This window comes from Lepisma saccharinum, chromosome 3 (genome assembly GCF_977018435.1).
Source record: "Lepisma saccharinum chromosome 3, izLepSacc3.1, whole genome shotgun sequence".
Taxonomy (NCBI): domain Eukaryota; kingdom Metazoa; phylum Arthropoda; class Insecta; order Zygentoma; family Lepismatidae; genus Lepisma; species Lepisma saccharinum.
Genome location: NC_139231.1, coordinates 82,124,402 through 82,147,434, shown reverse-complemented (window position 1 = coordinate 82,147,434; position 23,033 = coordinate 82,124,402). Strand labels below are relative to the sequence as shown.

Below are 23,033 nucleotides of genomic sequence, written 5' to 3'. Positions count from 1 at the left end.
GATCTCAAAGGACTCCAGCTGGCCAATGAGAAGCCTTCAAGGCTGTGACGTCACAGAGGAGACTTTCAGATGGCCTATTGTGTTCTGAGCTTGCTATTCAAGCTCACTTGTATTACAGACCCACCTGAGAGCAGTCTCCTGGAAGTTGTTGGTAAAATCCAGTGTGTGAATGGCCACCTGTGCCAGCAACAAAGGATACATAAAGGGAAAAGGGATCTAAGGTCCTGTTACAGTGAACACAGGCCTAAGTGTGTGTGACCAAGTGGGATATTGTGTCCAAGTGGGATATTGTGTCCACAAGTGCATTTAAGGATCCCAGTGAAAATTCAGCAAAATAGCGAGTTTTGTGTCCCTCATCCCATGTGGAAATCCAGACCACATGGTCGGCAGAACTGACGCCATAGAAGCATCCATAGGATATCAGAGAATATCCAAGTTGTTCTTAGCCATCCATCCACGAAAAGCCAGGAAAACTCATTTATCACTCCCCCAAAGCCTTTGTTACACCAAGGAAGCGCATAATATTAAATTTTTAGTGTGGTGTACCCCAAAATTGTCCATGTGTCGGGATGTGGCGATAAAGAGTGAAATAGTGTGAGTACGGCCCCAGGTATGATTGATATAGTGTGAAAACGGCTGATATGTAAGTACAAAATCTTTTGTATATCTTTTTTTGTCATGTACAGTGAAGTGCTCATGTTTGGTGGCAGCTATGCCACAAGCAGTGTTCTTTTCAATGAATAAATATGTCGTTTAAAGGTGTCTGACCTTCTATCATTTTAGTGAATCATAAGCCTATTAAGCCCTCCTCTAGTTACCGATTATTAAAGTTAGGCTAAAGTTCGTCTGTTGCTTAACAGATATCTCAGGGGATATCTGTTACTATACGGAACACCACACGTGGAATAGGGTCTGCGTGTGGCCGCGTAAAGCGTGGTTCTCTTTTGTTTTTGCTGTTTTTGATATATTATATATTTAAAGTTAACCTTTAAAACAAACTTTAACCAAACTCAAACCAACATAATATAAACAAGCACCAAAACCATCCCCTCTTAGCTAATTTCTTTCAACTCCATCTCTCAAGATCATCCTTCCCTTTGGTAATCGCACGGACATTAAGTATGCATGGTTCCTCGAAGCATACTTTGCTATGAAGCTACTGTATTGGTAACTTCTGCTATGGCTTTCTGGAAATATAAGTCCATTATTCCGTTCAATAAAAGTAAGTATAAGATTATTAGATACAAAATAACAAAAACGAAGAGTCATAGCATGTACCTTTATTTGGTAGTCCTAATTGTTGGATCAACCTCCAATACTTCTCCAGGGATTGGAGTAAAAAAAAAGGACTGAAAAATGTTAAAACATTGTTAAAAATAACTTACATTGGATTAAAATATGTAAAAAGTAGGATTTTATGATTACCTAAGTAAATGATGGAAAATTCAGTGGTAGATGCAGGAAACAGTCGGCCATTCTACTGACATGAGCATGGAAACCGGTTTTTATACCTTTCAATATAATGTAAACCATTTAAAAAAATGCCCATGCTTTGTATTTTGATATCCCACCCCCTTAGGATAGAGATGGATCAAAACAATTAGGATCAACAAAACAAACATACGTGTTGTGAGTTTGTATTGGTTTTCATGATTTTGATGACACATTTCACATTTTAATGATGACAACCTGACAGTCACGAAATTTCAGGAAAGGAATAAGAACATCATACAACCTTAGAATTAATCATAAATATATTTTCAATATTTAATGTGTTTGGCTATACCAAAAACACCAACAATATGTACAATTATGAAAATTTCATTACATTGAGTTGCAACATGAGTATATAAATTTGGAGTTGGTAAACATGTATGTTGACTTGCTATGAACAAATCTCATTTTGTTTGTGATGTGACAAATTCTCAATGACACCTTCATTCCAGTATGTGCATGATCTCACTGTAATGCATTCAGTTGCTTCCTTGATGGAAGTTTCCTATTTTAACTAAATTCCATGGTGGAGCTAAGAGCTACAAGCGTGATAATTATTGATCTATGTTGAAGCTACGTACATATACTGCTTTTAGGTTTGAAACAAAGTTTCACAAGTTTCCATAAATGCAAGTAAATTATACTTAAAATGTAATCTTTTTTTATCTAAGAGTTCAAAATTTAAAATTATTTCCCGTCATTTTTCAGTTTTCTGCTTAATTTTAGCATAGTAAGAATAATGCAGTTCCTGGGCATGCCACTGTACATCTGAACTAAAGGCAAACTGAACAATGTGCTGAACACAACTCCAGCTACAACTGAGATTATAATGTATGCGAACCAGAGGAACGTAACTCCATAAATGCAGTTTTCAGTTTTGTATAAACAAACTCCTCTGAAAGCTCTACTTGGAGTCAGATAGATATCTCCACTTCTAATCCTTAGCAGTACGGTGGAGTTACATATCTCCAATTTACTCACTCTTTTTAACACATTCCTAAGAATATATTACTTCCTCTCTCCTTTACATTTGATAAAATGACGTTACATCCCTCTGGTTCTCACACAACAATAATGTAAACCTGCATTTTATGATATTAAACACAAATAACACCTTTATTTCTTCATAGCATTAAGGTTTACAACATACATGAAACCTGGATGATTTTTTTGTAAAATTATCATAATCAAAATTTTGATTACTCTTTTCTTAAAAAGAAAATCAGAACTCTGTTTCTTACTTCATCTCTAATTCCATTTACACAATTAGCATTCAATCTACAATCATGAATTATATATATATATATATTCAGGTAAATAAATATAAAAATCACATCATATACTTAGCATAAAAATTAACTTGTCAAATTCTCTTCTACTATACCTTCATATACAATACTATGCAATGGATTGTAATTGCATTATGTTATACATAAATGCAAACCTTTTATGAAACACAAAAATGACCAAAGAGTCAGTCATGATTGAGTTGGCCTATGACAATATGAAAATATATATAGGGACATAAATATATGACTATGAATTACAGGAGTTAATAATGCTGTAAAGACTTGTAAAAAAGTGAATTAGTTGCAAGTTCACACATTAATAATGTGTATTTGTGTATAATGAAGAGTTACGTACAAAGTACATTAAAGATTGTAATGACATATTTGTCACACGCAAGTCTCTTTCAATTATTGCCTAGGCTTATTGCCATAAGTAAGTTGGGAAAAATGAAAAGTAACATGACATGTTTTGTAATTGTGTAGGTGAAAACTCTTACAGCTGTATAGCCTTAAAAGCTTTCATAAAATGATACAATGATAACCAGATTCTAAACATCTGATCCTGGAATTCAAGCAAGTTATACAAACATAAAAAAAAATCCATAATTTAGAAGCCCTATACATGATGCATCTTATACATTGCATCTCAGAGGTACAGATTGTACTAAACATACTTTCAGACAATTTTCAATAGTGTGGACATAATGTCAACCTTATTTGTGATGGGTTATTCTTTACATAAACGTCTACAATAAAATCTGCAAACCTTTGCACAAAATACCCCTACAAACATGCCTTATGAAGTTTGCACAGACCTTCAAAATGAGATTTGCTGCACATGCAAAAATGACTTTTGTGAGGAATGATTTTCAGATGATATAAATAATATGCTACAGTGGACACACACACTCGACATAAATGTTTCATTTTCATAAAAAGCAGAGACATTTAACTAAATACAATACTGATTAACAAATGCCAGTTCATTGGAAATTGTACTATATACAATATGAATATAAATATGCATGCCACTAGTAGTGCTACATATAATCATCATCGTCATATTCTTGGTAATAATCATCTTCATCCCCTCTATGTTGGCTGAGAAGCTGTGCTGCCGACATGTGGTTCTCGTCTTCCTCAAATTCCTCTGGTTCTTCTGGAAGAAAGCATGCAACAATAAGCTGGGAGGTCATACAATTGTGTTGTTTAAATGATGTCTTAAAAAGTTATTTTGAAAAACTGCACATTAATTTTATTTTTAGTCCATAGATTTATGAACATGCATTTCAAAACAGATCTTAGCGATTTAAAAATAAAAACCCTGCAAAAACAGCAGTTCATAAACTGTACTAGGCAGGTGAATGTTGTTTATACAATCCATTTCTGTTGCAACCGTGACCTTGAAAATGAAATATATATACACACTGTATATTTGTATTCTTACTGGGAGTGCATGTGAGCATATTTTTATATGAGTATCATACGACGTGCACTTTATTATTAACAAAGGGTGCAGAGTGTGTAAGTCTTATTTTTTATACTCGGGTGCCTGTGTGTGATAATTGTAAGATCAGGTAATTTAAACTTCAAACACTGCATTCTACATTTAAGAAATGCTTGTGTGCTCATGGCCGTAACAATAAGAAACATATTTTTTTAAAAAAATCAGTCTATTCTGGAGAGTAAATACAGATCGGTTGAGGACAGATATTTTCAAATTTTGTTTAAACTAGCTTATAAATCTGCTACATGCTAGGCGTTTCGAGTGAAAAATAACTTCCATACCTGCTTCAACTTCAGCCTCCTGATCTGTTTGAACTGGCCCTGACTCGACAACCACCTTATTTCCCTCCTCCACTGCACCAATCACTGGGAAGCCAACATCAACGTCCACCTTCTTCTGTGTAGCTTTTGCTTTTGGTTCCGCCTTCTCCTGCTTTATTGTTTTCCTCGGACTGTCCTTTTCTTTAGTATCATCCAAGTCCAAACTCCTTTTCACACTGCAAGAATAAGAAGGCAAAAAGAAAGATAGCACAGAAGCATGTGGAACAAATACAATGTTAGATAAGTAACAGTTACTCCACAATAAGTGTACTGATAAGTATTAAAATAATTCATACTAAAAGTTAAAAAAGATCTCTCAGAATGGAAAGAATAATTCCAATTAAAACTACAAAAGCATGAAACACATTGAATGGATAATTTAAATAAAGACATTATGTGGTATAAAAACAAACATTATCAGAAAGCAAATAGTAGTAGATATCTTAAAGAATATGATCAGGACATGAAAAGATTCTCTCGGGTTATCAACTAAAGTCTATTTTTTTCCACTACGAAGTGGATGTAAACAAAAGCACGTGTTCTAGAGAAAGCCAGTGTAGCCCTATTGGTGGATTCTGACAGTACTCCCTCCGCAGACCTTTTGCACCCTGAAAGATAGTCCCTTCAATGCCATCTCAAAACTAGAGTTATATAGCACTGTATGCTGTTCAATTACAAAGCATTTACTTGCCATATTCTTGCTTATGAATTCATAACCATTCTTTAGTATAGCACCTACGGTGACATTCACTTATTCAAATTAACGAAATTCCTGCTACTTGTCCGTCATTCTGTGTTGAGAAGTGTTGCAAATTTGCAATATTAAGTAGAGTCTATAGTCTTGAAACACTGGACTAGACACAATCAGAAAACATGATTTCAACTGACAGTGACTGATGTGGGAATCTCTATATTACACATGTAGGGGTGTGTGTGTGTGTGTACATACATACAGGATGTTTCAGAGTGACCCAGACACTACCTTTTTCTCGAGAATGGGAGAACCTATCACGTAGAAACAAAAAAATGCACGACTAAGTTGGGTCCAAAGAATCCGTAGAAAGTATTTGCAACAGCCCGAAAGCCACCGTTTATGGTTTTAGTGGGGGGCACATGCCCAGTTCATGCGATTTTCAAATGAGAAGGGTATGTTTGGAATGCAGATTCGGAAAGGTGGGGGAAAAATACGATTGTCATATGAAATATTTGTCTGTACCACCTACCCGTTTTCCGTGTAGAAAATGGTTTTGCAAAAAAAGGAAGGTGAGCCAAATCGAGTATACCGAGCTTAACAATTAAGATAAGTGCAGCACCATAACAGTTTTGGAAAGTGCAGGACACAAGCTTTCCAACGATATGCCACATGATGACTGCGGGACTAAAAAAGGATGAAACCACATGACCCAAAAAAAGGGGGTCTAAAGTTAGGGAAGAACTCGAAAATTTCAAATGGCAAGGGGGGTCAAGTAATACCTCGTTTTAAAGGTCACAGAAAACGTGAAAAGGATGTGAACATAATTTTGTAATCCACTGACCGGTTTCAAAATGGCGACCAAAACAATTCCGACCGCTGAAGTTGGTGTTCCAAAGTGAGGAATTACGTACATAAATAGCAAAACACAAACACTGGACAGAGGACATCAGATCCTGTACAAAGAATGCCAGTGGAACAACTGTTTATTCGTTACAAGGTTTCTAAATGGTTACTGGTTCGCTACCATTGTCAGACCATGCCACCCGTCACATGTAACATCAATGTACTGAATGTCCGGGAGAGAGGGTTGCGGTTTCTATTAGTACATGCCTCTGTGAGTGTACAACATGCAGTGAGTAGAACTTCAGGTCCATTGTGTACGAGTAGGAATAAGCATAAGTCCATGTGTTGGGGTAGGCTGCAGTACACAACACAGCATGCTGGCCCAGTCGACAAATTACGAAGTACGCCAATTGCCAGTGCATCCAGTTCCATTTGACTGCACATACACTGTTCCCACTGCCCAGTTCAACAAAGGCAATCGGAAAGTACCACGGGTCGAGGTGTGACGAGCTCTCCTGCATAGCAGTCGGTTGCAGTGTGCTTCCACTGATAACGCGAATATGCCCCTCCAATTCGTCGAAGGCATTGTGTGGTACCTCAGGAAGTTCTACAGTGCATTCCTTGCGGGTAGTGTGCATTCCTGTACTTAATTCGCAGTGGCAAACTGTTGAATGTGAACTAATAATGCCTTTCACGAACAAAGAAGCATTTGATATGCTCATGGTGTTGGGTGAGTGCCAACGAAATAGTTCTGCTGCTGCTCGTGTGTATGTTGCAAGGTATCCCGATTGGGAACATCGTTCAAGCAGTGGCGAAGCGTAGAGTTCCTAGCAGGGTAGGCACAGAAGTGCGATAATTTCCATTAGTTGCTTAAATCTGTAAAAAGAAAGGGAGGGGGGGCTATGTCATGGAGAGTGGTTCAATGTCTCTCCAGACCGCTTCTTTACTTGGCAGTGGCATGACGTTTTCAAAAGTGTTGTTACCGGCCATCAGCACGATAATTGTGTCTTAGACGTTCTCCCCCACCCACCAGATGTCATCGATCTAGATTTTTGTTCACTTCTGTTTTTTTTATTTGTTTGTATTTTTTCAACCCCTGATTTATGCACACACCTCCAGAAAGAACTACCAATCATGAGACATCGCGAAAATCCAACGAATAGTGCTCGAGCCCTGTTGTCAATTCTTCATCACTTTTTTCTAAATTTATTTATTTATTTTGCAATTGAGGTGAAAAGGGCTAGAAGAACCCCATAATTTTCGGGTTAGTCTGACGTTTGTGCAGTGAGCAGACGACAGAATTCCGCACTTTCAGCGACTGTCAGTTTGGTATGTTCTATTGCTGCCAACTTAGTTTTTGTAGCAAGACTTCCTCGCACCGAGGAAAACACCATTGTTATCTGTTGTCTAACTAAAGGAATGGTTGTAGTTAATTCCAGTCTTGGCTTTCTAGATAAATGCATTTCTGACACCTGTATGTGCAAGTAAACATAATTTAAATTTTGAATATTTTCGTCTCATTTGTTCTGATCTATGCTAATCGTGACGATGAGAATGTATGGAGAATGAATTAAAGATGACCAGGAAACATTGACATGACCACAATTAGGTCACCTGGCTTCGTAACGTGTTAGGATGACGACTACGGGGCTTTCAAGAAAAAAAAACATAAGTAAAGGTGACCTCTCTCATTCAGTGTGTATACTTCGCATCCTAGTTTGTTCTACCCCTTGTGTTAGTAGACACCCTTACGTGATAACAGAACATAGGATCCTTATTTGGGACCCGGCAACACGACAGGTTACTATGTAACATATAAACAGGTTATAATAAATGTAGTTGCTTGAGAGAATAGAATCCCAATTTTAGGCGCAATTTAGTTATTTTCTGCCAATCCAATGTGACAACACTGGCATGTTCCGCCAGACCTGAAACAGACATGGCCCGCGCAATAACCCCATAACCCTCTTTGTCCTAAACCCAAAAAAAGTCTTCCCTTGCATTGTACTTTATTTGGCCGCCCTCTTCTCTTGTTATCCCTTCAGGGTAAACGAAACTGCCTACCTCTTCGCTTGTGTCGGCTGCATAAAAAAAATATCTGCTTGTAATATTTATTCAACGACAGTGTTAACGCATTAAATAACGTTTCAACAACTTTGAATTTTTAAAAATATTTTGCTGTCACTTGCCACTGCTACTTGCAAAGGAAAATATACTTGAAAACATTTTAGAAATGATTGTTATAAGAAGGAAACATGAAAGACCAAAAGTGGGTCCTACCTTACCGATGATTACTTCTTCACTCAATTAAGAACTCGATTGTTCTTGTTCTTGCATTTCAGTCCAGCACTTCTTGCATAAATCTGATCGCTGCACACGACACCAATCAAAAACAAAGCTCTACCGCCACGAACCTCGCGCTCCGAGCCAAGCGCCAAGCTCCCTTCTAGCATCGTGAGCAGGAGGCAAGTTTTCCCAGAGGGTGAACGAGAGGGGAATCCCCGTTTACGATAAAAATAAATTATTCTATTCCCAGTGAAAGTAAAACTACTTTGTAAATATAAAGCGTAACTATCATTTTAATTTACGTAATTTGGTATGAAGACATACTTTACAAATATAAGTTCTTTGGACTTTCTGTTTACGCTACGGTGTTGGGTGAATCGACAAGACCATCAGCACTCTGACCAGAAAACGAAGTCAGAACTACAGTACTCCGTAATTTTCAATTTCACTTACACTTGTCGATGAAAGGAAGGAAAACCTAAGTTTCGTACAAAATATGGAGAATGTACAATGAAATAGAAGTCTCTCTGCACGAACACAGGCTAATGTTTATAAAAAATGCCGGTACACCACAAATTTCCAACCCTGGCGGAAATGCAGTGTTGCTGATATGCTGTTCGTCCTAGTGGGTAACACCGGGAGGTCGGCCTCAGGAGCGCGTTATAAGCATACGTACAGTACTCGTAAGATTAGGCTTCCCGCATATACCACCATAGGACGGAATGTGAAGAGAAGAGGCCCCAGCAAATGTGCCTCACTCCGTGGAAAGTTCGTATACTGACTGGACAGGGTTAGAATCTTTTTGTAATTATCATAAATGAAAATTCCAAACTTTTCCATTGCATTGCATGTGTTTTGACGAAATAAGTAAATACACATTTAAAAGAGTAATGGCGTGGGTAGGCCCGGCCTCCTGGCCTCATAGGACGCTTCGCCACTGCGTTCAAGACATGTTTTTCGCACCCTTGCCGATCGTGTATGCAGAAGGGGCAATGTTCAGCCTTCTAGCAGTCACAAACATGAACACATTGCTTGGCCTGTTCCAGATGAAAGGTCTGCTGGTGTACTTGCAGCCTTCCATCTCAATCCTCACATGAGTATCAGGCAAGTTGCTCATGATTCTGGTGTCAGCGCAAGTACAGTGAGAAGGATTTTAAAGGATCACATATTTCATCCGTACCACGTGTCCTTGCATCAAGAGCTACACAGAACTGATTTTCAAAGCAGGCTAGACTTTTGCATGTGGTCTCAAGCTCAAGTGAATACAAATGTTTGATTCTTTGACGAAATGTTGTGGTCTGACGAGGCTACATTTAAAAGTGATGGTCAGGTAAATTGGCACAACATGCATTACTGGGCCGCCGAAAACCCACGGTGGATGCAAGAGGTTGATCATCAATGTAGATGGTCTGTGAATGTGTGGTGTGGAATCATCGGCGGACGAATAATTGGACCTCATTTTTTTCAAGCGGGTGTTGTGTACTGCACATTTCTTCAAGAACAATTGCCCAGTATTCTTGAAGACGTCCCCTTACACGTCATGTGATTTCATCCTTTATTAGTCCCGCAGTCATCATGTGCCATATCGCTGGAAAGCTTGTGTCCTGCACTTTCCGAAACTGTTATGGTGCTGCACTTATCTTAATTGTTAAGCTCGGTATACTCGATTTGGCTCACCTTCCTTTTTTGGCAAAACCATTCTACACGGAAAACAGTAGGTGGTACAGTCAAATGTTTCATATGACAATCGTATTTTTCCCCCACCTTTCTTAATCTGCATTCCAAACATACCCTTCCCATTTGAAAATCGCATGAACGGGGCATGTGCCCCCCACTAAAACCACAAAGGGTGGCTTTTAGGCTGTTGCACATACTTTCTATGGATTCTTTGGGCCCAACTTAGTGGTGCATTTTTTTGTTTCAACTTGATATGATTTCCCTTTCTCGAGAAAATGGTAGTGTCTGGGTCACTCTCAAACACCCTGTATACACAGTGCTTTCTTTTCATACGATATGGAACGGTACGCTGGTATGGTACCGGCACCTTGGTATAGGTGAGGGTAAGACTACATTCTTTTCTTGGTTTGGTAGAAATTATGGCAACGTTTGACCCAGTTTTACAATAACATTTGAGATGGATATCGACTCGGAGAATCCACGACCATTATTTTGGAATCTAAATGCATAATGAACTCATAACTTAATAGCATCCAGAGTAACAAGAGAAATTCTAGAATGTTTTAAGATATCCATGTATTTTTCTGTTAGATTTGAGTCACAAAGTAAAATATGTCATTAGTCCATATATTTGTAAATTTGTCTGAAAAACTTTGAAATATAGAGGATATTCTTGGATGTTGCATCCGCTGACAAACGTCTTTCTGATGGTCTGTTGGTGGCCTTCGATGGACTAGGTATGACAATCGCGCGAAAATGAATAGTGCTCATAATGAAGTTTAAGCTAGTCATCTAATGTGGAATATAACATTAACAGTACTAGAATCGAACCTGGCACCCCTTTTTCCAAGGTGACCAAGTTAGCCACTTCACTTCGGAGAGGCTCGAGTCTCTTGGAGCAGCTGATTATATGCATTTGAAGAATGATGACGTTGGATAAAAAATTCTATACTCTCATAGAAATAGTCTTTGCGTGTGCAGCACTGATGATTGGATGGTTCTGAATATAGCACAGCTCCCACGCGCTCAAATGATTGTGCTCCCATCTTTCGTGCAATAGGTTTCAGGGTTCAATCCCTGGTGGTAGCTCAAAAATGTTGCCGAAGACAATTGGGGAGCTACTTGAAATGGATGTGGTAGCGAACTCTGGTCTCGAAACCAGAAAGGACTCAACGTGCTGTCCACGCGTAAGCCAATAGAAAACCACCTCAATGGGCTGTTCCACCATGAAATTTAATTTTATTTACTAAGTTTAGTTCTTAGAGGACCTACGTAAGTTTTTATCTGATGTTGGTTCCTTTCGTCCTTTATCAAAGGATTCCGCTCCCGACGGATAAGCACAAACAGAGGTCCCAGGTTTGGACTCTAGTCAGGCATGGTTGCATTATCACTATTTATTCAGATCATCATTCATCCTCATCTTCGCAGTTGCCCCAGAAGAAAGAAGAGCGACATGAAATAACCAAATAAATAAAGAAAATGCATCTTGAAGTTGCAGGAGTTGAGTTCAACACGCAGGTTTAGATTTTCACTCCCACGAGTAGACAAGTGACAACAGAAAATGCTTGATAGGTAATTTGCTTCTGCACATCTCATGATTACATAATGGAACTATTATTAGCTACGCAAATTGTAAAAAGTGAAGTGCTCCCCTGTGCTTTGCACCACACCATGAAGACGTATGAGGGTGTGGAGTTTCGACCCCACACTTTCTTGATCACGACCGCCAAAGGTGGAGGTGATGTCCCCCTGGTTGCCTTAACCCCCCCCCCCCCCCGAGTTTAATCCAGGTACCCACTTTATACGATACTGGGTGGGTGCCAGAGCTGCTCATATAGGTGGAAAAAATCTGCCAGAGGTTGAACCTGTATCTCTCGTATGGTAGAGCCCAACGCAGCTATCTCTGCTGTGCAGATACCAATTTTCGTTTCGTCTCCCTCTCTCTAAGCATCACATTTTCTATCCTGCTCGCCAACCTTCGCCATTGTTACCATATTGTCATTTCATTCCTGGACACACTCGCGCAAACATCATTGGAAACAATTGAATAGCACTCCAGCTCGCGGTTCACACCGTTCGGCAGGGACGGTAATGTGGCAATATAGCATGGCGTAGTGGTTGCTTCTTTTATGCAGTGCGTGATCGTTGGCTAACTAGTGACTAGTGTTGCCAAATGTAAATATGAAGCACTATTTCTGTTACGGGAGAAAGGCAAAATGACGGTGAGTTTTGTTAGATTGTAAAGTGTAAACACCATATTTTTATTTTAAGTATTTGACTGGTTATTGTGTGTGTATTGCGTGTGTGTGTAAGTAAAAGTGCATGTGTTTGGTTAGTGAACGTTAAATTCCATAATGCCTCCAGTATTATTGTTCACATTTCATCACTTTAGAATTGCTCAAAAGAAATAAATTATGTGGATGCATGAGCATTTCAACCCTCGGCTCTGGCAATGGCATGTATACTTGTAGGAATTGTATGATGGAAGCTGTTATTTTTGCTGCTTAATGCGATGCATGTTTTTTTTTTGTGTATCTGTGTTAAAATTGGCATGTTTTGATGGGTGGGTGACAAGTTCATAACAAAAGAAAAAGCCACGTGGCAATATATGTACTTCTTATTCTTGTTGCAGAAGCCGGCATCGTACGTAAATGTACAACAAAGGCAGCCGACTTTTGGCCATCACAGAGGGGCAATAATACTGCTTCAGGAGAAGTGTTTGTGGTCCAATTGTCGCTGTTTAACACGTTCGCAAGTTACACTGTTCTACAAATTTTCGCTTTTTTCTGTTACAAAAAGGAAAGTAGCTCTTTCTTACTGAAATTAACCTCCTGAACATGAATACGAATTTCACTTTCTAAGATTGGCTCTTAGTTTGAGTTACGGCATAATTCATGTTACCCATAAGCAATGCAAGCTCTTATTTTCAAGATAGCATAATTCATGTTACATAACAATTACTCATAATCAATGTGGATTAATAAATATATTAAGAGCGCCCGCAAAAGGAGGCCGGGGGGCACTTGGGAAGAATTAATACAATTCAAATTTTGAAATTAAAGCGTGAAAACATAGATGAGAGATGCCGTGAAAGACAGATGCAAATTAACTTAATGCTGGTGATGCTATTCTCCTAACTGGGGGAAAGCATAACTCTGTTTCCTCCACTTTAAACATATTCAGCATCCTCATATTAGTAAAGATTGGGTACTCTCATTTCTGTATCAAAACGTGTGTAGAACAGTGTTATTAGTTCTCAAACCAGTGGTAGTGTGAGTCGTGCATCACATGTCATTGCAGTTCCAGTACCAGTGTGGACGGTCTTATTGGGAGTGAACAGTTAAAATGCCACCAGGTTCATTAATGCAATGGAAAAATAATAAATTGTTTGATTTTATTTGAAATCACTATGAAGAAGTCTTCTTTACATCATTTTGGATAATTTTACGCAAGGATTAGTCCACATTTAGTGGTTTTAGTCCATATGTATGTACATATAAAGCCACTTGTTAGCACATATTAATCCCAGCCCTGGTGATAATGCATGGCGTTTAAAACTCAACGTTAGAGCTGAGTTCTCTAATTTCCTTGTTCTACGAACAGCTGTGCCTCGGCGCACTGTAGCGATTTTTATATCGAGCAGATTAGCAACATTGGCTCTCCCGTTCTACTGTGCCGATCGCGGCAGAAATATCTGGGTTTGATTCTAGTAAGACACCCTAACCTAACCTAACACAGCAACCTTTATCACACATTGTACTTATATCAATTAATCTCAAATCTTATTTTCATTCAAGACAGACGAATACAAACATCCATGCCCAAGCTGGGATTCAAACCTGGTACTCCTGACATCATTCTCGCTATATAAATTGGCATTAATTATATTTGTATGCCTGTGCAACTTTACATCTAAGCAGCTGCCGCATTTGTTGATGGAATTGAAGAAAAATCACAGAAAGTAAGAATGATATGGGCAGAATTTTGAAACCTAACATTCCTAGAGCATGGAGACTATTGAAAAACTCTTTACTACCTAGGTACATACATTGTTTTCATCCTTTAGTGAGCCGACCCCCGTGATGGAGTGGTTAGCACATCGTGCTACAATGCCAGTGGTCCTGAGTTCGAATCCTGGTCTGGGCATGGATATTTGCGAGTGTCCATTCATCAATTTTATCATATCATCACTCATCCCCATCACTCATCCCCAAATTAGCCAAAAGTGGCACAAAAAGCAAAGTAAAATAAAGGAAATCAATCAATTAATCTTCCTTTAGTGAAGGGTGACTTATTCTTCATTACAGCCATGTGTTAGCTGCAACCCCCTCCCCCTCCACGCAGGAAAAGTTTGGAGCGACCCAAGAAAATAAAAAGCTCTCAGCGGATACATACTCAACAGTATAGACATTATATTTATATTAAATATAATCACTGGAGATAGGAATGGTACCGAATGCAGAGAATGAGGGAGACTTCTGTAAAATCGAGATGAGATTGCCATTTAATGTCTAGACATTTGTCTCTCCTTTTATTTGTTATTTTACATCGTATTGTACTAATCGTGATGATGATGAACTAATGAAATGCATGATGGAACGAATACTGTACCTTAACGAGGTTTCGAACCTAGCTCTTGCTTCGTATCATGTGGATGCACATGAATAAACTTTCTAGTTTGGCCTTATCAAAAACTAGCTCAACTCTCCCAAAGGTAAAGGTAAAGCTATCCATTGTGCATGGCACTGTGCCATGACACACATAGCAGATGTTATGACTAGTACCACTGTTCAGCGACTTTTACCCTTAACTGATTTCCCCATTTATGAAAGGCTGAGAATGTGTCCCAGATCGACTTACGCAGGGAAAATTCCCACCTAAGATTAACCACCCCGAGAGTCGAACCCGGGCTCCTGTGTTTTGGTCACAGGCTCTTTTAGAACCCAAAATTTTGTGACAAATTTCAAAACAGAAAAAATATAATGGATAGTAGAAGAAAATGAATGATAGATAATGTAGAAAAATACCACCTTCTTACAGAATACATATTATTTTCAAAACTTGCCGTACAAGTAGAGGAGATGCAATTGACAATGTTTATTTGTAAAGTTGTTCACGACTTTATCGGGAGTGTTGGTGAATGTGGTCAATCCTGATCCATTGTTTCCACAGGTGGCAGCTTCACACTCTAATTTTCACTCGCGAAGTTCGAAAACGAGATCACATATACTCCGTGATTCTACCCTCTCACTTTACAGAAACTATATAGCCACGGATTACTCTCGGACCACCAAACCCCTGTTTCACAGCTGACAGTAAACAATTGCTTAGAATGGGGTAAAAAGCAGGAAAGGTTTCTTGGAAACTGTGTGGAAACTTTCTGAGAAAGGATGGGAAGTCGTTACATTACAAAGGCTTATTACTTTGCTTCAGTCGAAGCAATAAAACCCCAACCCTTGTGAGTGAACACCGCCTGGCCATCGTTCACATTCATCCCAGTTCAGGAAAAAGGACAAAGTGTTCTATGTCTGGTTCATCCCGTCATTGTCACGAGTGTTGTCTCTTGCCATTTCAAAAGCACAAGGATATTCTTGTCCAGCCATAAAGCAATTAACCCACAGAGTTCTATCAGTGTTTCCATAATCCGCATAAACTGAGACAGGAATAAGTTTTCCAAGGATTCTCAGATGGAGTGATTGCGATCTCAAGGGAATGTGGACAGCTGGTGGCCATGGAGAGAAAGTGCATTTTCAAAAGGTTTCCAACTTCCCTGAGTGGTCTGGGCCACTCTTTCAATGCATCTATTTTTGTACTGGACGAGGAAGAATCAGGGAAACTGAGGGACTCTTGCTTGTGGGTCATGCAGGAGAACCATTCAAGAGCAGTGTTTTAAACTGTAACGAAAATTTACTGAAATACAATTTTGCACTTTTTATCAAAGTGAAATTTCCAGTATAATATGCCGACAAATTTGCTGCCCGCCCCCCCTTGTTTTCACCGTAACGACGTCCCTGTTATGGAGACCCAGTTGAGAGCTAAGGACATGAAATTAAATTTTTAAATTGAGTAATAGTCTGCTCATTCTTTGTGTACTGTATAGACTATATTCAGTGTAAAGTAGTATAGTTGAAAGTTCAAGAAAAGTATACAGTACTCACCTTTTCACTATTTTGGTACCTACTAACAATAGTTCAGCAGGACAAATTATGAAACCGTGATAGCCTGATAGGAACCAATTTAAAACTATAGGTAGAGAGAGGTATTTGGCAACGTGGGTGAAAAAATTCTACCTAGTTTTACACAGGTTTCAAATCACTGAATATTACCAATGGTAACATTTTATGAAGATCCTGTTGAATCATTCAAAAATTTTTAAGGGAAAGTGGTATGCCTTTTTTGAGCCGAGTTGAATATGGGTGCTAACCATCCTCCTTGTGGACACACCACTTATGGAATAATACATATTCGAGGAACAATAAAATGGCAGATTTGTGCATTTCATTACAGACTATTTACTATAATTACCACATACGATGGCTGATGGACATGCAGGTAGAGAGAGACAGCCCAACTACATTGAGAGAATTTCTGGTGGCCATTCCTTTTCTAGAAGGAGCTTCAATACAAGGAACATGGATTGGCTGTCACAGTCATGTGATTCTCCACTGTGTACTGTGAATAGGATCCATCAGCCGTTGTATATGGCAAGCTGTATAGGCAATATTGATCAAGTACAGAAATTTTTGGTCTGTTCCCTACTTTACATAGCATTCAAAATTCTTAGTTCGTGTCTCTCAGCTACAACTAAAATTTATGAACATGTACAGTAACAGAAGAAAGAAAAAAGGTACAAAATACATACCCTTTACTTGAGTTAAGATTTGGCATTGTGCAGGGTTCAACCTTTGTTGGGGTTCCAAAGAAAGAGTCATTCACAGATTCTGGCCGTGGAGTTGAAGGTGTCTCGAGTGACTTCACATTCAAGCTGCGTAACACATCGTAGTTTATTTTGCTTGAGATTTTCTTTTCTTGAAGCATTTTTTCGATTGCTTCACCTTTAAATATATGTAAAATAAAAGGTAATTACATTTTGATAACACATAATAGTTACTTATAAAAATAATTAATGTTAGTAGCAAGACAGAGTTGCAAGAAAAAAATAACTCTGGCTGTTACTGCTTATATTCATAAAAATGAACTTAAAACTCCATTTCACGTGTGTCAAAATACTGATTACATAAAAAAAATGTTAATGGTTGGTCATAGTAAGTGTTATTAAAGTTTTGTGTAGGCAAAGTTCCATATTTCCACATTGGAATGCAGAAATATGAAACTTTACCTACAAAACATTTCTGAATGCAGGACAATTCCGATTCCAACACAACTCTTCATTTTTCAACAAGGGATTACAGAAAAACTATTTTCAAAACTTACAAATGGTTACCTTATTACAAGTAACTGAAGGAGACCGGTACGCAAAAAATAAAATCGGATACAGACATCCCTTAGTCAGATACAGATCCGACTTAGTCCTCACTGGAAGAGTCCACAGAATCTGCAGTGTCACTGCCACTGTCATTGTGATCTTGCTTTTCTTTCCATAGTAGAGCATCTTCACTCCCATCTAATGCATTTGCTACACAGCACTTCTTAAAGCCATTCACAATTGATGCAATGGATATGCATGTCCAAGCAGTCTGGATCCATTCCGCAATTAGAGATACTGCAGGCTTCTTCAACTTCCTGGTAGGGGTCAGCACTTGACCACCTAGGAGCTACCAATTGCTGTACAGCTGCTTCAGATGGTCTTTAAATGGCTTATTCACCACCACATCTAACACTTGTAGTTGCAAAGTCATGCCTCCTGGAATGACAACAAGATCTGTGTTCAATTTCAGGATTTCTTCCTTCACTGCTGGTGTCAGATGCCCCTTGAAAGCATCAAGGATCAACATCCCATGTTTCTTTAGAAGAGCACCTGGCCTCCTGTTCCAGACTGTGAGGAGCCAATCTATAACCAGTTCATTGGTCATTCACCCTTATCCGTTGCAACGAAATATGACACCAGGTGGCAGCTTTTCCTTTGACATAGTTTTATGATTGAGGATGACGTAGGGTCGCATCTTTGTTCCACCGGCAAGCACACACAACATCACGGTGATTTGAGACTTCTCATTGCCCATAGTGTGAACCAACACACTTTTGGCGCATTTCTCTTCAACTGTTGTACTGGATGGCATGTCAAAGTAAACAGGAGTCTCGTCAGCATTTCCAATTTTCCCTATGAGGTAATCATGTTCCTTTCTCAGTCTTATAATGTGTCACTGATACTTGACCAACTACTCCTCATACGATGCTGGAAGATGCTGAGCAAGAGAGGTTCGCAGCACAAGTCCATTGCGTCGCATCATCCTTGTACTCTACACCACCCAGACCTGGCTTTAAATTGGACACTATGTTCCTGTGCCAATTCACGTGCTTTAATACGTATGCCATCGCAGGGAACTGCCAGTCCTTCTTTACGTTTCTCACGCACAAATGCCACTACTTCAATTTCAATAGTTTCGGAACGTCCACTCTGAGGGCCACTGAAAGCTCTCCTAGTTGACGTTCTTTCTCCTTTCGCCACCTCCGAACATTAGCTTCTGTGACTCCATACTTCCTCGATGACACACAATTGTTTGTTGCTTCTGCATTTCGAACAACCATGAGTTTGAAATTTGTGTCATAGTAACGCCTGCACCCTGTTGCGAAGTTTGATGTTGAACCACTTTGTTCAACACTACGATCCACGTTGTTCAACACTACGATCCATTACATATGGGTATTATCATAAAATAAAGTCAAGATGATAGCGTATACGTACCACCTTTGTATAGTACGATATATCACACTTTACTTCAAAGTTTAAAAGTGGGATCTACAACGTCTAACAACAATTGATAAAAAAAATGTTCGCCACAACACTCACTAGATGCTATTGCACAACAATGCTCAAAGCGCACGCGAACGTTCAAGGCTAAAACGGTAGGCATGGCAGAGGGTCGAGTTAGAGCTTAATGGAAGCTCGTGGTTCTGTTCACTAAAGAAAAGAAAAACTCTACATCATATGCCGCAAAAGCAAGACAATCCCATACTTCCGGGCACAAAATTGCAGCAAAAAACCTCGTCTTGGATTCAGAAATATACGGTAAATGTTGTCATTAAAATTGAACATTATTAATGTAATTAGTGGTGAATTTATAAAAAAATCATTGGCAATTATATTTTACTGTAACATAATTAGCCTTAGCAACAGCATACTAGTAAGGGGATAGCAGATTTGATTCCTGGTGGAGGCATATGATACTTTAGATTCCATTTGGAACTGTAGATCCAGACCAGATTAGCCTATATAAGTATAAAGTTGACTCTCAACCTTGCCAAACAAGGTTGTTTTGGAAAAAACAAAGTATGTGAATTAAATGTGTTGTATTATGCTATAACTGTGTTCAACAAGGTAAATAAACTGTAACAAAATAGAACACAATACATAAATATTCACTGTTTTATATCACTTACAACATTCTTGAAAAGTGCAAACAGTTTACCTGCAAATTTATGGAATTTATGTGTATTATGTGTATGTGTGATTAACTTTTATACTCAAACTATCTTTTCTTTTTACTTAAATCTTTGCTTAGCATTACTTGTGTCTATTTTTGTAGTTGTATTTTCATTATTTTATGTTACTTTTCTGACCAGTAGCCTAATGGTTAGCACTCTCCCTTTTAATGCAAGTCATCCTGGATTTGTTTCCCAGTTGGCACTCAGAAATGCTGATGTTGATCCAGCATCGTGAGGACATTTGGGGAACTTCTTGGAAGCAATGGCTGCAGACTTTGGTCGTTAAAGCCAGCTCTGATGGGACATGGTGGCCACGGGGATGTATCAGCCAACGAAAAGCATCTTTGCAGGCTTTGGCACTCAATGGGCTTTGTTTTGGATTTCTACTTTGTTAGGCAATTGGAACAATGAGGATGGATGAGATTAGATAAAACTGACAGAAGTACACCCACAAAGAAATGCACCCAGAACATTTGGTGGCGAGTGAGTTAACAACTCAATGTAATCAGCCACCAAGGCAGCATGTACTCTTATCGTGTTACCTGGTAACAACTGCCAAAGTTAAAACACACTACCATCAACAGAATGAGTGGTTACGGTACTGCTATCTTATTTAGATCAGACGTTCAAATCCCATGCCTGGGCATCCTGACTGAAGTTGTCTCACTGTTTTGCTCAGTGACTCCATTTTAATGCTGAAATGGTACATTCTCACTGTCTTCTCACTTCGTCGCTGTTATTAAACTAATGGTTACAATAAGCAACAAATTAAATCAGCCAATAGTGCTGGCCTGGTGGTGCTGATTAGCATGAAGCCAGGAGTCCTGAGATTGAATCCCAGGTATCCATCGATCCATCGATCTTTTTGTGCTTATTCCTTTATTCAATTCAGCATTATTCATCATCATCATTACAATTTACTCCAGAAGGGTAGAAAAGTGATGAAATAACTTCCAAACAACACAATACAACAATAGCAGCTGTACCTCTACTCGCAGATAGCAACAATGTGTAAGACTAAGACTGTTTTCCAACAAAGAGCAAAGAGTGCTAGTGTTATCAGAGCCTATATTTTTAAAGTTTAAAACTAAATATGTTGCCATATTCACGAAATTGTATCTTGGTTGGGAGATACAATTATTGTCAACTCAAAATATTAACTTATGCATTTTCCTGATATTGTGGTTGACTGATCCAATCTGCAACGTGCAATATCATCTCTTCATACATAGGATTCCTATATTCATTCAAAATATATTGAGGGTGTTGTGCACCATGAGAAATATACTGTACATGAATTTACTTTCTAGCAGTCTTTTTAACTTGAGTGTGCACAACTTCAATGAAAAGAGAAAATAATGAATTTTGTAAATAAAAATTGTGTTTGTTTCAGTTTGTTCTGGGAATCAACATGCTGACAATTTTGTAGTAGTGGAAAAATAAAATTTTGACAGCCCACTCTGACACCCGTTTCGAAAATTTGTCCAACAATTCTTCAAATAGTTCCTAACAAATTTTAGGGCTGGAAAATTTGTGCAACAATTCTTCAAATAATTCCTAACAAATTTTAGTGCAATTGGTTGATATGTTTATATGGATCAAAGATTCCAAAGTTTTAGGAAATTATGCTATTTTTATGGTATTTACTTTGAAACAGAAGTGCACGGATACAATACATGCTGGAAAATGAAAGAAGGATTCAGAGAAAAAGGCTGCCTCTGGTTACTTTTCATTTTAATGAAATTTTATAAATATATTTACTAATTTTCTACCCATTTTTGTACATCTTCCATTTGCCCTTCCCCTTTTTTCTCACTTCTTCATTCAGACAGAAATGTGATAGCTCCAAAATGTAGATGCATTTGGAGCTTATTATTATCAAATGTGCTAAAGTTTTTATTTTGGGGGAGTTGAACATGGTGCTCGACATTGGAATGCCTGGTAAGAATCCCTAGTATGTAATAGAAAACAACATGGCCATACATTCTGAAGTGAATGACATTTTTAACTTAGTTAATTATATGTATTATTGACTATTCACGTGTAAAATTGTGATTCAGGTAAAATTTTGATTTTCTTTTTACTTTCAAGAGTAAGAGAGACTGAGAACTGTGTAATGTCACTTGAAAAATAGTGTTCTTGGTGCACATTATTAGATTAATTGTGTAGATTTAATTAAAAATATATCATTCAACAAATTTGTAGAGAATGAATTTAATTGGTTCACAAGCAATTTCTGCTTGTTGATAATTTTGCACTATTAACATTCCTACAATTGTATGTAACATTTATTTTAAGTTTAATTTCCTCATAGATTTTGGGCAGCTGCAGCCCCATGAACCCCTCTCTTGCATATGCCCTTCCTTATTATTGTTGTGTTTTGTGATGTTTTTACCCTGATTTAAATGCAGGAGGGAGTATGAACTTTTGTTTACCTGATGTCTTTTCATGTTTGAAGCAATAATTTCTACAAGCAGATTGGGGCTTCAAATTGATATCCAAACTAATACTAATGCTTGACTATTGTAACCATTTACAATTGTTTAGAATATTTACATGTATGTATTCATATTTAACAATTCCATTGTATTTACACCATAAAAATGTTCCAAAGGTTTACTTTAAAATATATAAAAGATAATCGGAATATTAACATTACAAAATTCACAGGACAATTAAGACTGGCATCCCCGCATGATACCCAGACTCCAGAAAAAACATCATTGGTTAAATTTGAACTGATACTTTCCAATAGTAATATTAATGGTATTGGCTGATATTGATCGGTATTGATCCAGCCTTAAATCAAATGCATGCTTTACGCCTAGCTAGGAAGAAGAAAATAATTTGAAGTTATTATCCAATCAGTTGCATATTGATTTTGATATTGCAGTCAACACTCATTCAGATATTTTTCACCTGAAGATTAATGTCACTAAATAAAGGAGCAGATAATTTATAAAAGTGTTTTTCTTTTTTCGGACACTTACACACCAAGACATCTGTTACATCAGGGATGTCCAAACATATTTCTATGCAGGGCCACTAATTTCAGCAATTGGTCATGGAACACACTACATTGTTCCAACACAAAATATGTCTCAAAATAAAGTTAGAGGTTTTATAAGTACTAAGACTGGTCACATAAAATGCTGTGGTGAGCCGGATGTGGTCCACGGTTCATAATTTGGGTAGTCTCATGCACTTCATCATCTCTTTCCTCATTCTTAGTACCAACATCTTATGGTACTTGTCTTGCCTATTTCTGCATACTTTCTGTACTGACAGCTGTTGCATGTTGTTCACACAGATACTTG

At 38.2% G+C, this 23,033-nt stretch overlaps 1 protein-coding gene across 3 annotated transcripts in view; it reads right to left on the bottom strand.

The window, feature by feature from the left end:
• Positions 1-1,800: 1,800 nt before the first annotated feature.
• Brf (Brf RNA polymerase III subunit) overlaps positions 1,801-23,033 on the bottom strand; it is a 193,685-nt gene continuing 172,452 nt past the window's right edge. For 2 of the 3 annotated variants that reach the window (XM_083118907.1, XM_083118908.1), the window contains exons 13-15: positions 16,973-17,165; positions 4,572-4,786; positions 1,801-3,942 (exon numbers count right to left, since the gene is read on the bottom strand). In XM_083118907.1, the coding sequence (XP_082975033.1) occupies positions 3,824-3,942; positions 4,572-4,786; positions 16,973-17,165 (527 nt within the window). In that variant the 3' untranslated portion in view covers positions 1,801-3,823. The remainder of the gene's footprint in view (positions 3,943-4,571; positions 4,787-16,972; positions 17,166-23,033) is intronic. The other variant, XM_083118909.1, reaches the window with a different exon arrangement.